The following is a 12965-nucleotide window of genomic DNA, read 5'->3' as shown; positions in this document are numbered from 1 at the left end:
ATGTATTTAATTTATTAGGGTCTTTTAACACTTGTGCTTTCTGGCATTTTAATACAAATAATGTGATACAAAGAATGTGTTTTATAGTTATTTGTATGGCAAATAGCGTGACTCGGGTATATATAAGGGGTGCGTGTGGGTATAAGAGCTCGACCGTGACATAAACTGTATGGGGCTGGTCTCCAAATACTATCTTGTTCAGAGAGCAGTGAATATGATTAGAGATACACCCAGGGTAACTTTAATGTCATAAAATGTAACTAAATTGTATCCTATGATGTCAGAGTTTGTGTTTCTTTTTCTGAATAAACTTTGCACCCTCTTTAGCCTTACATTCCTGGTCACAGTATGTTTGATCAGCTGCAGGAGGTCTCATCAGAATCCCCAGCATGTCTCTGCAGTTTATGGAGGCTGTGCCATCAGAGATCCCCTGTAGCTGTCCCTTTGAGTAGCAGCACACCTGGGGGCCTGATCGTGCAAGAGGACGATTTACCCGTTCGGTTTTGCAGTAAGGGATTGTCGCCCCCCCCCAGCATTAGGAATAGTCTGCCTAGGCCTGGATAAGTAACTGGTTGTCTGTACATGTCCATTAGTATACCCATTTAAAACTGTGTAAGCTATTACCTCAGAACCTTGGGATTAGGACCATCAACCCTGAGAGGTTTTGCACTTCCATTTCACCACCTCATGTCCCCCTGTCATCCTCGACTGTGACCATTAATCATAGTCAGGATTGTATGGTTCTGTATTGTTTCACTGTAAAGTTTAAATATACATACAAGTATTAATACTAAAGCCAAACATTTCTTTTTTTGGACAAACGTTATGAATTGGAATATCTTTTTCACCATTTTTCACATTTAATGAAATTCTAAGAAGTTTTAAGAAAACATGGGGGGTTCAAATTTAGACTTTATTCTTCAAAGCTTTATACACAGAATAAAAAAAAGCCCAAAAACCAAGGCCTAGATCTTGGGCTCCCTGCTTTAGGTATCAAATTTAGAAACACTGAGCAGTATGTCCATGGTGTATTATTAGCTATAATATTTTTAGCAAGTAGAAAGCTGTACGACAGATTCTACGTCTGCACGGATGAAGGTAAACAAGGCTTTTAGTGCTCGTTTGTATGTGTTTTTGGAACCTTACAGGGGATTTTAATAATATTTCTAATTTACCATTATTGGTTGTGCCAGGACCAATTAAGCACCCCCCAACATACACACACACCGGCATTTTTGAATTCTTAACACGGGCCCAGTTGCCCACTACAGATTCTTCATGCAGGGCAGGCGCAAATGGCTGGGCCCACAATGGGAAGTGAGTGCCCGATGGCATCACATAGAGGGACAGTGACCTGCTTCCCAAGGGAAAGTATAGGATTAAAGCATCAGGCCACAAAGCGCTATCTGTAAAGAACAACTACACAAAGTGGAGGTTATGGTTAAAAGCGAACCTAGTGAGAAGCTTGGTCATATTAAGTCCTGAAAATAAAGTCTACAGGAAGCCTACAATGAAATACAGTGCAATTATTGCTTACTGGAAAAAATGCCCTCCATTTAAGTGTCCTGCATTTGTAATTGGTAACTTGATTCAGGCAATCAGCTACCTGATTTTCAGTAGTAATACTAAAAGCTGAAACGTTCATTCTAAATGTAGTTAAGATATTTCTGGAGTCACTTTTGCATAAAACTTAGTACTTGTTGGATGATTATTGCTTTGTCATGTTTTAGATTGTACAGCACAAAATTCCATACCAGACAGTTTTGATCTTGTACATACAATAAGCTTCTTAAAATGATAGTGAAAAGGAAAAGCTGCAATAGAAAAAAATAAACACAAAATGAACATATGATACCGTTATTTATGCTTTTCATCCATGGAAAAATTATGTTTTTGTGTATGACAGTATGTTACTGGTCTTTGTTGCACTGACCTTGGCCCATTGCCATTGGCCTTTTCTGACAACGATTGTAAAGAAAAAACAACACTTTCACATGTCTAATGATGATTAATTTGCAAAATTGTGGAGTTTGATGATACAAAATGGTTTTATCTAATTTTGCTCTTCTTTGCTTAACTTAGTCTGCAGACCTGGAGGCTCCCATTGTTGTCAGTCATGTGATATTTTGCCTTTTGATTTTCACTGCTCAAACAATACTCTGAGCTGATTCTTTATGACAGTTGTAAAGAAGTTCTGCTTGTACAAAGAAATTCTGTCTTGCATAGATTTTCATTAGTCAGACTATGCAGTACATCTGAAACTTTTTATCTCATACTAGTACATTAATATTTGTTTGATGGGGTTCCCCTTTAAAGTTGTTTTGGTAATATTTTTCTGCTTATATTTGTGGGTGATCTCTTAAAAACTAAAAAAAAATTATTTGAATTAAATAATCTTGCATATATACATGGATTAAGGACAGGGCAGAATTAATCAAAAAGTAAAATAAGAGGAAGTCTTAAGAGCCAAAAACCCAAACGGCTTTTGTTACACATACAACTTCAAACAACAGTAAAAACAGAAAATTGTCAGAGTTGCTTCATACACATAATATATAATATACACTTCATGAACTTTTCCAGTCTCTGTCTTTCATCTATGTTTATGTTGCAACTACAGTCAATGTAATGTTGTCAATATAATAGTATCTTCTGGCAGATACTATATGCAGATGTTGACACCATGCCTGAACAGGTAGGCACTGACATATGGAGTGCTTTGACGTACTGCAACAAAGAGGCTCCTTCACTGTGGTTCTCTTTGGTCTAGGACTGGTCCTGCTAAAACATATACATAAACCAAATTCTTTGGTCTAAAAAATAGTGTGGTTATGTGTAAAAATGTTTTGTAAGTGATGCTTCTACCATGGCAATTAATAGACTGACCAGCAGGGACATTTCAAAAGCAAAATTATGGGGTAAAAGACTTTATATTAAGTTGTACTAATAATAATGATGGGAATAACAGTATGTGGCACCTAAACATGGACATCCCATTCCAAAACCATGGGCTTTAATATGGAGTTGACACCTCCTTTGCAGCTATAATAGTCTCCACTCTTCTGTGAATTGTTTCCACAATATTTTGTGCCCATTAAGCCAAAAGAGCATTTGTGAGGTCAGGAACTAATGTTAGACACGAATGCCTGGCTCACAATCAGCATTCCAATTCATACAAATCATGTTCTTTGGGGTTAAATTCAGGGCTCTGTCCAAACCAAACTCATCAAACCATGTCTTTATGGACCTTGCTTTGTGTGCAGTAGCACAGTCATGCTAGAACAGAAGAAAGACCTTATCCAATCTGGTGCCACAAAGTTGGAAGTATACAATTGTCTAAAATATATTTGTATACTAAAGCAGTTACATTATTCTTCACTGGAAATAAGGGGCCTACTCCAAACCATGAAAAACAACCCCAGTCTATTATCCCTCCCCCACCAAACTTTACAGTGGGAGCTATGCATTCCATTAGGTGGTGTTCTGCAGGTAGGTATTCATTATCATACTTCCAGATAGTGAAGTGTGATTCATCACTACAGAGAACATTAACACTGCTATAGAGTCTAGTTGACGCTTGGCATTGTACATAGTGATCTTTGGCTTGTGTGTAGCTGTTTGGAAAAGGTAAGCCATTTCAATAAACTCCTCACTTACAGCGCTGTTTGGAATTATGTTGTGAGGGATGCTACTATAGACAGGTGATTGATAAGTGTTACGTGCATCAGCACTCCAGAGCAGGTCTGTAAGTGTAGTCTACCCCTTCCTGCCGGAGCTGTTGTTGCTCCTGCTCACAGTGGAATGGGGCAGGTCTAGCAGGTAAGAAATTTTGCAAACTGACTTGTGGCAAAGATGGCATCCTATGACAGCACTATGTTTAAAGTCACTGAACTCTTCAGTATGGCCCAATCTACTTTGAATATTTGTCTATGATGATAGCATGTGTATATGCTTGTTTTTATACACCTCTTAGCAATGGGTGTGGATGAATCACCTAAACTCAATAATTAGTAGGGGTGTACCATACTTTAGGTCATATAGTGTAGCTTGCCCTATTGAGTGGTGCCTGCCACCTGTACATGTGAAACTGATTCAACCTGTCCACACTCAGAGTAGTATATAAATACTAATATGCCTGTTCTAAATGTAGGGTCATATGAAATATACAAAATTAATTCATGCTAACGTAAAAAAAAGAAAAGGAGAAATATGCAATATTAATAAACTTTTTAACTTAACTCCCATTCCAGGTGTGCATTGAGCAGAAGATGAAGTTTTCAGGATGCCCCTCAAGATGAACAAATATCTTTCCACAACTGGATATATAACTGAGTTTTGACAAATTCAAGCTGAGGAAATGGCAGATCTAAAACAGATGAAAACTTCCTTCCTCTTCATCCAGCTGCAGTCACCAAGCAAATGTGCTGAGCGTTCGCAGAAGGCGTACAGTTTGGCAGAGCCAAGAACTTTATTTGCTGTGAGTAGAGCAGCATGTGACACACAGAGGCCAGATTCCCCTGGAAGAGAAGACACGCAGCCTGTGTGCAGCAACTTGAAGCCACAATCTGGGGCATATTATACAAAAGGGCCTGCTATTCTTGGGAATGAAAAAACACAGCCTATCTGCTGCAACTTTATTAGACATACAGGAGCATATAACAACCAGGGAACAGCTTATCCTGGCAGAGGAAATGCACGGTTTGCCTGTGGCAACATAACGTCACAACCGTGTGAAACAAGAACGTGTGCTGGGACACAAGGTACACAACCCAAGTGTGGTGACTTCACAAGACAAGCAGGCAATCATGCCAAAAAGGATGCAGCTTATATAGAGAGAGGATACACTCAGTCCGCCTGTGGAGGCTCAAAGTCCCAACCAAGTATATGTAACATAGATAGACAAGCTTATCCTGTGGATGGATGGTGTAACCCTGGGACAGAACGTCTACAACCATCTTGCTGTGATTTAAGGGCTTCAAGGGGAAAATATGTGAAGAAAAATCCAAGTTGTTATCAGAGAAACACACAGCCTCCCTGTAGTGACATTGCGACACAGACAAGCTCTGCGCTCCTCCCTACCGATACTGCATTCTCACATTTAAACAATTGCAAAAAGGGATACCCTAGTGCTGCCTGTGCGTATGTTGTGCCACTTGTCAAATCCACTGATAAGCCCCTCCTCTACGACATGGGTAAAAAACTGAAAGAAGAAGTTGCGGATGACAACCACAAAGCTGCCCCAGAGCCAAGTAAAGTTATTTCGTGTACTAATTCTTCTCCGTCCTCCTGTCACCGTTATGTTTCAAGTAGTTGGAATGCCATGGATCACCAGTCAGGTATAAAGGAGGAGAGGGTCTGGTGGAAAGTAGAAGTGTGTAAGCCCACTGTGGTGAAAACACCTCTCCTTCTGAAAAGTCCAGAGCGGAAAACATTCCGTGATGCCGTGGTAGAAAAATCATCCAGATTAACAGGATACACCGGCAGAACCGAGGGACAGCTACTGGCTACTAGCTATGCTATGACTGTAACCACTGCCAGCCCTGTCAAGCTGCAAAAGGTAAGGCTTTACCTAAATCTGAATGTTGCTCACATTGCTTAATCCTTGAAATTAAATTGCATCACGGATATAGGTACATGAGGATAATCAAAGTTAAAAGAAAAAAAACATATTAACAAATGTTTTATCATTTGCTCCCCCCCCCAAATTAAACTTTAAGTAAAGTTATATATACATATTAATTGGAAAGTTGGGAGATGATGTGTAGGGTAAATGCGGGGGATTCATGTCAAATTATGTATGGGGCTAATTAATTCCCAGTTAATATCAATAGTGTATGTGATGTTAAATTAGAATGAAACAGTGTGAAGATTTTGCTGTTTTTAATACACTACCCAATGTCTTGAGTGGGTGGCAGACGCGCAATGAATGTTAATCCATTAAGAGGAAGATTAACCACTGGATGTATGGAAATGACTCAAAAACTTAGATGTCTGGTTTTTCAATTATTGGTCACAGCTTTCAGATGATGCTTATTATGCCAGTGTAATTAAATAAAATACAAGGAATAAAATCGTAGGTACTATAATGTGACCACCTATGACACCACTTACAAGGGGATTGTTTTGGTCAATTGATGAAACTACACAAATTACAAGGGTTGTGCAGGCATACAGGGGCAAGTGTGCTCTTAGTTTGTTCCTAATATATAGTGGGGGGATCTGCGTCAGTCTCTGTGCCTCTCCAGCTCCATGCCAGCCGTTACATTGATATGATGTGTGCATATGCAAACAAGTAGGAAGCTGCTAAAGACATATCTCCCAACTGCCTCTCTAGACCAAGAGAAGGGCTGCCCATTCAGTTATGCTGCTTGTCATAACATTTTAAAAGTGGGTGTACTGCTTTTGCAATAATTATAGAGATTCGCTATGGTTTGTTATTTTGATACAATGATGAAAGGGAGATACATGACCACTTCTACAACTAAAAGGATTATTTCAACTACAGCAACAGTCTGTAGAAAGCTGGAAATACAAGACTGTTGTACATGGAGGAATGAGGAAAGCCTTAAATAGTCATCATACTTGTATCTCGCTACAAGTATTTCAGAAGGTCTCATATTGAAATTGATGCATTGCACAAAATCGTACTGCAACGACTGAACAGATCAGAAGACTTTACATATTGTGCATTTTCTAAGCATAGTAGAACTAGACTGGAAATGTGTCATTCCACTAAAACAGTTTATTCAGATTTTCGGACGTTTTGGCAAAAGCAGAAACTGGAGGGCTGATGTAATGAAGCCTCCATATTATCCAGGATTTATGATTTCAGCTCTGAATCACTGAACAAAAGTCTGATCTCACGCTGTGCTGTCTGTCCAAAAGAGCAAATGTACCCTTAAAGGGACAGTGTATGTCATGAATCGCTATAAGCCTTTGCGTGCAAAAAATGCTGATACAAAGGTGACACGCTGGTATTATATGCACTAAAATGAATATGATGGTTGGAGTATACACTTTAAGGCAAATGATAGCTGTGTGGTCCCTTGAAAATATGTGTTGTCCAAGTTGCATGGAGGGGATATGGCAGAGCGCTTCATATGCATTTGCCCCTTTCCCCCCTAAATTCTCAGCAGGATATGTGTCCCGTTTTTTTTTTCTTGTTTGTTTCAGAAAAAAGAACACTACTATTTATTTAAGTATGTATTCTTCTATAGTTGGGGTATCAGGGATACTGTATGAGATATGTATGTGTGAGATACATATATAATTAACGTGGTCTAATAGTTTTTAAAGATAATTATTTTTCTTTTTACTGCAATAATACCTTCTTTTAGCCCAATTCTACTTGTACATTATTGAGGAATCTGGTAATACCTTATTTATTTATTTCTCTGTTTAGAGTATCCCTTCATTTGAAGTGCATCTATTTGACCTTATGGTTTCCTTTTTATAAGTAAAATCACTGTAAAGCAAGAAATGACCTCTATTTTCCATGACCCTTGGCTGTGCTATATTTATGTACTTCCTGTTACTGCATCCATATAGTTTTATCGCAACCTCTGCCCTCATAGTATAAGACGCATAATGCATGTGCAACCTTAAAGGGACAGTATACATATCAACAAACAGAAGTTGATCACAATCCTAATAACAAGATGCACTTTTTCCTTTAATATTAACTATATTCTTATGTATTGTTTTATATAGCGCCATCATATTCTGTAGTGCTGTACAAAGGCTAAACAAGTAGTATACATAAAAAGTTTTATAACAATATGACTTAGAGAAACAAGAGGTATCTACTTCCCTCTGTAACTAAGTAACTCCTCTGATTCTTGTGCAATATGAGGAATTTCATTGCAAGAGTTAATTGTATTCCTCATTAATAATTAATAATACCAAAATTAGTTGTCAATATAGGGCATTATTAAATAAATGCTTTTACGGGGTTAAATGTTTGCCTACAGTATATCAGATACTATGCACAATTTGCTTGAAAAAAAGTAAAAAAATACTGTTTATGGTATTTACATCTTTTGATGTGCTTGTCTTCTGATCTCCTTTCCCATTTGTTTAAAAAAATATAAACTGAAATAAAAAATTTATTCAGAAAAAATATGCAAATTCCTTACAAAGAAAGGCAAGGACAGTGATTATAAGATACACTAATCAGCCATAACATTATGACCACCTGCCTAATATTGTGTGGGTCCCCCTTTTGTAGCCAAAAAATGCTGTGTCTCATGTGTGCTTATATCAGAAGATCTAGGTTTTGAAAGCTTGACATAAAAAGTCATGTGATACTTGCTTGTTCGATGTGTTACATTGTGGGAAAAACCTTTGAGTTAGACCAGAAAAGCTAAGCGTTTTAGACAGTTAAAGAGAATTGTCATTTTGAAACAATGCCAATAGGAGCATGTAAACGTCAACGTTTAATTTTGGGAGCTTTCAGACAAAAGCCATTTATTAATGTTCTTCTGTGACCTGATTTCAAAGTGCTTTCAATTTGCCTCATTTTTATAATTACTATAAAAATCAGAGGACAAGTCATCAGGAACATTGAAAAAAGGTATTTATTATAGTGTGTATAGACATGAACATATTTTTTGGTATTTTGTAATGAAAATAGAGTGTCGGGTACTGTTTCGTAATTTTTGCTACTCTTTTCAGATAATATTTGGACAAGTACTACAACAACAGAGCCAAGTGGTCACTTCTAATATATTACATACAATGTAATAAAACAAAATAGGGCTGCAACTAACGATTATTTTAATAATCGATTAATCGGCCGATTATTTTTTCGATTAATCGATTAATCGGATAAAAAAAACAATATGCAAATTTTTCGTTTATTTAAAAGAATTTTGCATTGTGCCCCCACCCCTTTGCACTGTGCCCCCACCCTCACTCTGCCCTGCATCCCCACCCCCACTCTGCCCTGCACCCAGTCTCACAGCCTGCCCTGCACCCAGTCTCACAGCCTGCCCTGCATCCCCACTCTGCCCTGCACCCAGTCTCACACCCTGCCCTGCACCCAGTCTCACACCCTGCCCTGCCCTGCACCCAGTCTCACAGCCTGCCCTGCACCCAGTCTCACAGCCTGCCCTGCACCCAGTCTCACAGCCTGCCCTGCATCCCCACTCTGCTCTGCACCCAGTCTCACACCCTGCCCTGCCCCCCCACCCCCACTCTACTCTGCACCCAGTCTCACACCCTGCCCTGCATCCCAACCCCCACTCTGCTCTGCACCCAGTCTGCCACCCTGCCCTCCCACCCCCACTCTGACCTGCATCCAGTCTCCTGGCCCCACTCTGCCCTGCACTCACATCCTGCCCTGCATCCCCTGCCCCCCCACCCCCTGTGCCGCGGACCCCCCACCCCCTGTGCCGCGGACCCCCCACCCCCTGTGCCGCGGACCCCCCACCCCCTGTGCCGCGGACCCCCCACTGTGCAGCGCACCCCCCCCACTGTGCAGCGCACCCCCCCCCACTGTGCAGCGCACCCCCCCCACACTGTGCAGCGCACCCCCCCACTCACTGTGCAGCGCACCCCCCCACTCACTGTGCAGCGCACCCCCCCACTCACTCTGCCGCGCACCCACACACACACTCTGCCGCGCGCACACACGCACACACACACACACACACACACACACACACACACACACACATCTGCCGCGCACCCAGTCTCGCACATAAACATTCGCACAGACAATAGACATAAAGAGTACTTACCTCCGCTACGAACTTGTTCCACTTCCAACTTGATAGTAGACGCGCGTCACATCCGTCGTCACGTAGCTTGAAGAAGGCGGAGACTGCAGAGCGTGGAGCAGAAGCGGGGAACGCTGGCGGAGGTAAGTAAAAGGAGCCTAGTGCTCCAACGACGAATCGATCACTCGATTAATCGATAACGGAAATCGTTATCGATGATTTCCGTTATCGATTATTATCGATTTTATCGATTCGTTGTTTCAGCTCTAAAACAAAATAAAAAATATAAATGCAGACCTGTAACCAAAATGTCATATAACCTATAAGCTACCAGGTATGCCTGGTGTTGGAGATGTTTGGGGGCCTCTGCCTCATATGTTCACATCTGATGGAGGTGTCCCAAACTGAGACACAATATTGTGACACAATAACTAATGTAATTAAAGAGGTCTCTGATGATGGGCTTCAGGCATCTCCGGGATCTGTCCCTTTCCACCATAGACCTAGAGGATTAGTATCTTACAAAAGATCATTGACCATTCATCTGCTCAACACAGCCCAATCACTTATACCAAACACTGGAGACCAACTATGCCTCTGTTAATCGAGGAATGGGTGGAGATCAGGGTTGATCAGGGTCAGAATAATGGAAAACACATACTTAAAGGGGCTCTGGCGCAGCAGATGAGCTTAAGGGGTTGCCTTGGTGCAATTCCTAAGCTTGTGTCCATGGTATTTCAAAACCTTTGCCTACGGGTTCTTCTACAGGTGTACTCTACTCGCTACCATGCCATTCTTTAGAAGGGGGATCTAGGAGTACCTGCTCAACGTGTAACTGGCCTGTTGAGCCCTGGTACCAAAGATACTTAACACCCAGAGAAGCATTCAATTTTTTTTTTTTTTTTATTGCTATTATGGATACATAGTCTTTTGAGATGTAATTTTGATGTCATTATTATCATTTGTGATGTTATCCAAAGAGTAATATTTGTGGCATGTTGTAATTTCCCTTTGAGCTTACAGTAAATTTTTCCCTATAAACCTGACATCCAAACATGCAAAGAGGTTTTTCTTTCCCCAATAACTCATATATCCTGCAACTATAGTCTGCACATTGGTGTAAAATGTACAGTATATATCAAGTATATTTTCAACAGAATGCTAATACTATAAAAAGAGTAATAGGAGCTGCCACGTGTGCCTGGAAAGTGCTGACAAAGTATGTCAGTGAACTCATCTGATTATAATTGTACCCCATTAAGAACAAATCACAATATATGCAGAAAAACTTTAACACCCAATTATAGGGCAATTTATTTCGAGGTCTACTTCCTTCCCCTGTGTACAGATGTATTGCTACTACCAATGCTTCTAATGCATCAGCCCAGGATTTGAAACTCATTTTGCTAGGTTAAAGTTTTCTCTGGGGAAAGTAATAATATCTTCTTTGCATCTCATTAAATTTAAATGAAATTCGTGAGATTTCATAGTATACAGATTTTCTGTAATTCTTAATATTTTTTTCTCCCGTGTTAGTAGTAGCAAATCCTTTCGCAAATACAATAGAGGAAGTTTTTACAAACCCATTCATTAATGGTTCTTTTTTTTCAGAGGCTCATAAATAGTTAAATCGATTTAAAATGACTTATTTGCTTGACATATTACATGGAACGTAAAGGTTTACCACAATACTGTAGAATGTTCTTAGACTGCTCCTCACAAGTGTTTTGCCTAGGGCTTCACGTGGCAAAATGCCATATATATTCCAATCAGGCCCACTGATTTAAACAATGAGGGATCAGGGGTCTGCGGTCCATTGCCATGTACTGCGGGTCAGAAATGTCTAGATGTACTGTGGGTTATGGAAACAATTGGTGAAAAACTGACCCTGAACAGCCACTGTAAAATGATAAACATGCTAAAGTGCATATCCAGCTGGTGGCCGTATATTAACATGCCAGTTTCGCCATGAGAACGGCACCGCTGGGCCCGGGTATGTAAATGTAAATAGACTCCTTCTCTGTTATGCGAAATCAGGTTCATTTACCTTATTTTGAAAACCAGTTGTTGGTTACTGGGCTTTCTCATAAAAAACCACAGGAAATCAAGAAAATGACTGTTCTTGTAAAAATTTTTATATAGCTTTGACTGTATAGATTACCATATGCACTAAAAAGCTGTTTTCTCATTACGTGATAAAGTAGAAAATAGATTTCCTTATCTGGTAAAATTCTCCAGTGAGGTTGTATCTGTGCCAGTGATATGAACAGCTGCCAACATTTCAGAATATAATTCCATGATGTTAGACAGTGTCATTGTGCTGAATGTCCACAAAAATAGAACCATCAGATGTAAAACATAGTGGCAGGTACCATAACACAAAAATACTGCCTGCGATCATAGTGGAAGTTCAACGTTCCTACTTTTGATATAGTTATATTTAAGTGGAAAACGTTATAAACAGCTTACACTTTAACGTGGGAAATGTAACTTTAAAACAAGTTAAGGTATTAATAAATGCCTAGTTTATGTAAACCCATGTGTCACATTACATTCATGCCTGGGAACTCTCCGGGAGAAGTGTCACTTCTCAGGATCAACACCCGAATCCTCTGGGTTGCAGGAGCGGGGTCTTGACACGCCCCACCCCCTGCCCATGGGGGTGTTTTCTGCAAACGCCCCACCTTCAGTGGTACCACCCACCGACATCAGCGGCACCGCCCACCGAGGAGCCTTGCCGCAATCTGTATTGTAATAGGGCAATCTGTATTTGAAAAGCAGAACAGGGCTATGACAGCATTTTCTTATCTGAATGGATAGTGGTCCAAGATCCAGCAAGCACTGTGCGCAGACACTATGCAAACACTATGCCTGTCACACTATGGCCGCGTGCCAAGAAACCAGTAAAGCAAGATAAAAGATAAGAAAGAACAGAACAGCAAGGAGAAATAACAGCTTCATGAACACTAAGGAGCCATAGAAAAGCAACTCCCATTTAACTATGAGGCAGCTTGAAGAATAAAATTGCTTGTAATAGATTATGGCTATACCCTATTCTGATAGAAACTCCTTGTCAAAAAAGTCACTGATGTAGCATTGGCATATTGCAAAATACTACTAAAAATGTTTCAATGAATATGTGTCCCATGTATCAAATATTTACCACAGTATCTCACAAAATAGTTTTATTGTAGGTAAACCCTCTATTAACTTAGTCGGTCAAGGCTATGCATTCATTTTGAAATA

At 40.1% G+C, this 12965-nt stretch overlaps 1 protein-coding gene across 1 annotated transcript in view; it reads left to right on the top strand.

Moving 5' to 3' along the window:
• LOC128493243 (uncharacterized) overlaps window positions 1–12965 on the top strand; it is a 100248-nt gene that overhangs the window by 25591 nt on the left and 61692 nt on the right. The window contains exon 2 of the mRNA XM_053465728.1: window positions 4251–5557. Coding sequence (XP_053321703.1) covers window positions 4358–5557 — 1200 coding nt within the window. The 5' untranslated portion in view covers window positions 4251–4357. The remainder of the gene's footprint in view (window positions 1–4250; window positions 5558–12965) is intronic.

This window comes from Spea bombifrons, chromosome 1, assembly GCF_027358695.1.
Source record: "Spea bombifrons isolate aSpeBom1 chromosome 1, aSpeBom1.2.pri, whole genome shotgun sequence".
Lineage (NCBI taxonomy): Eukaryota > Metazoa > Chordata > Amphibia > Anura > Pelobatidae > Spea > Spea bombifrons.
This window is presented reverse-complemented; position numbering and strand designations above follow the sequence as displayed.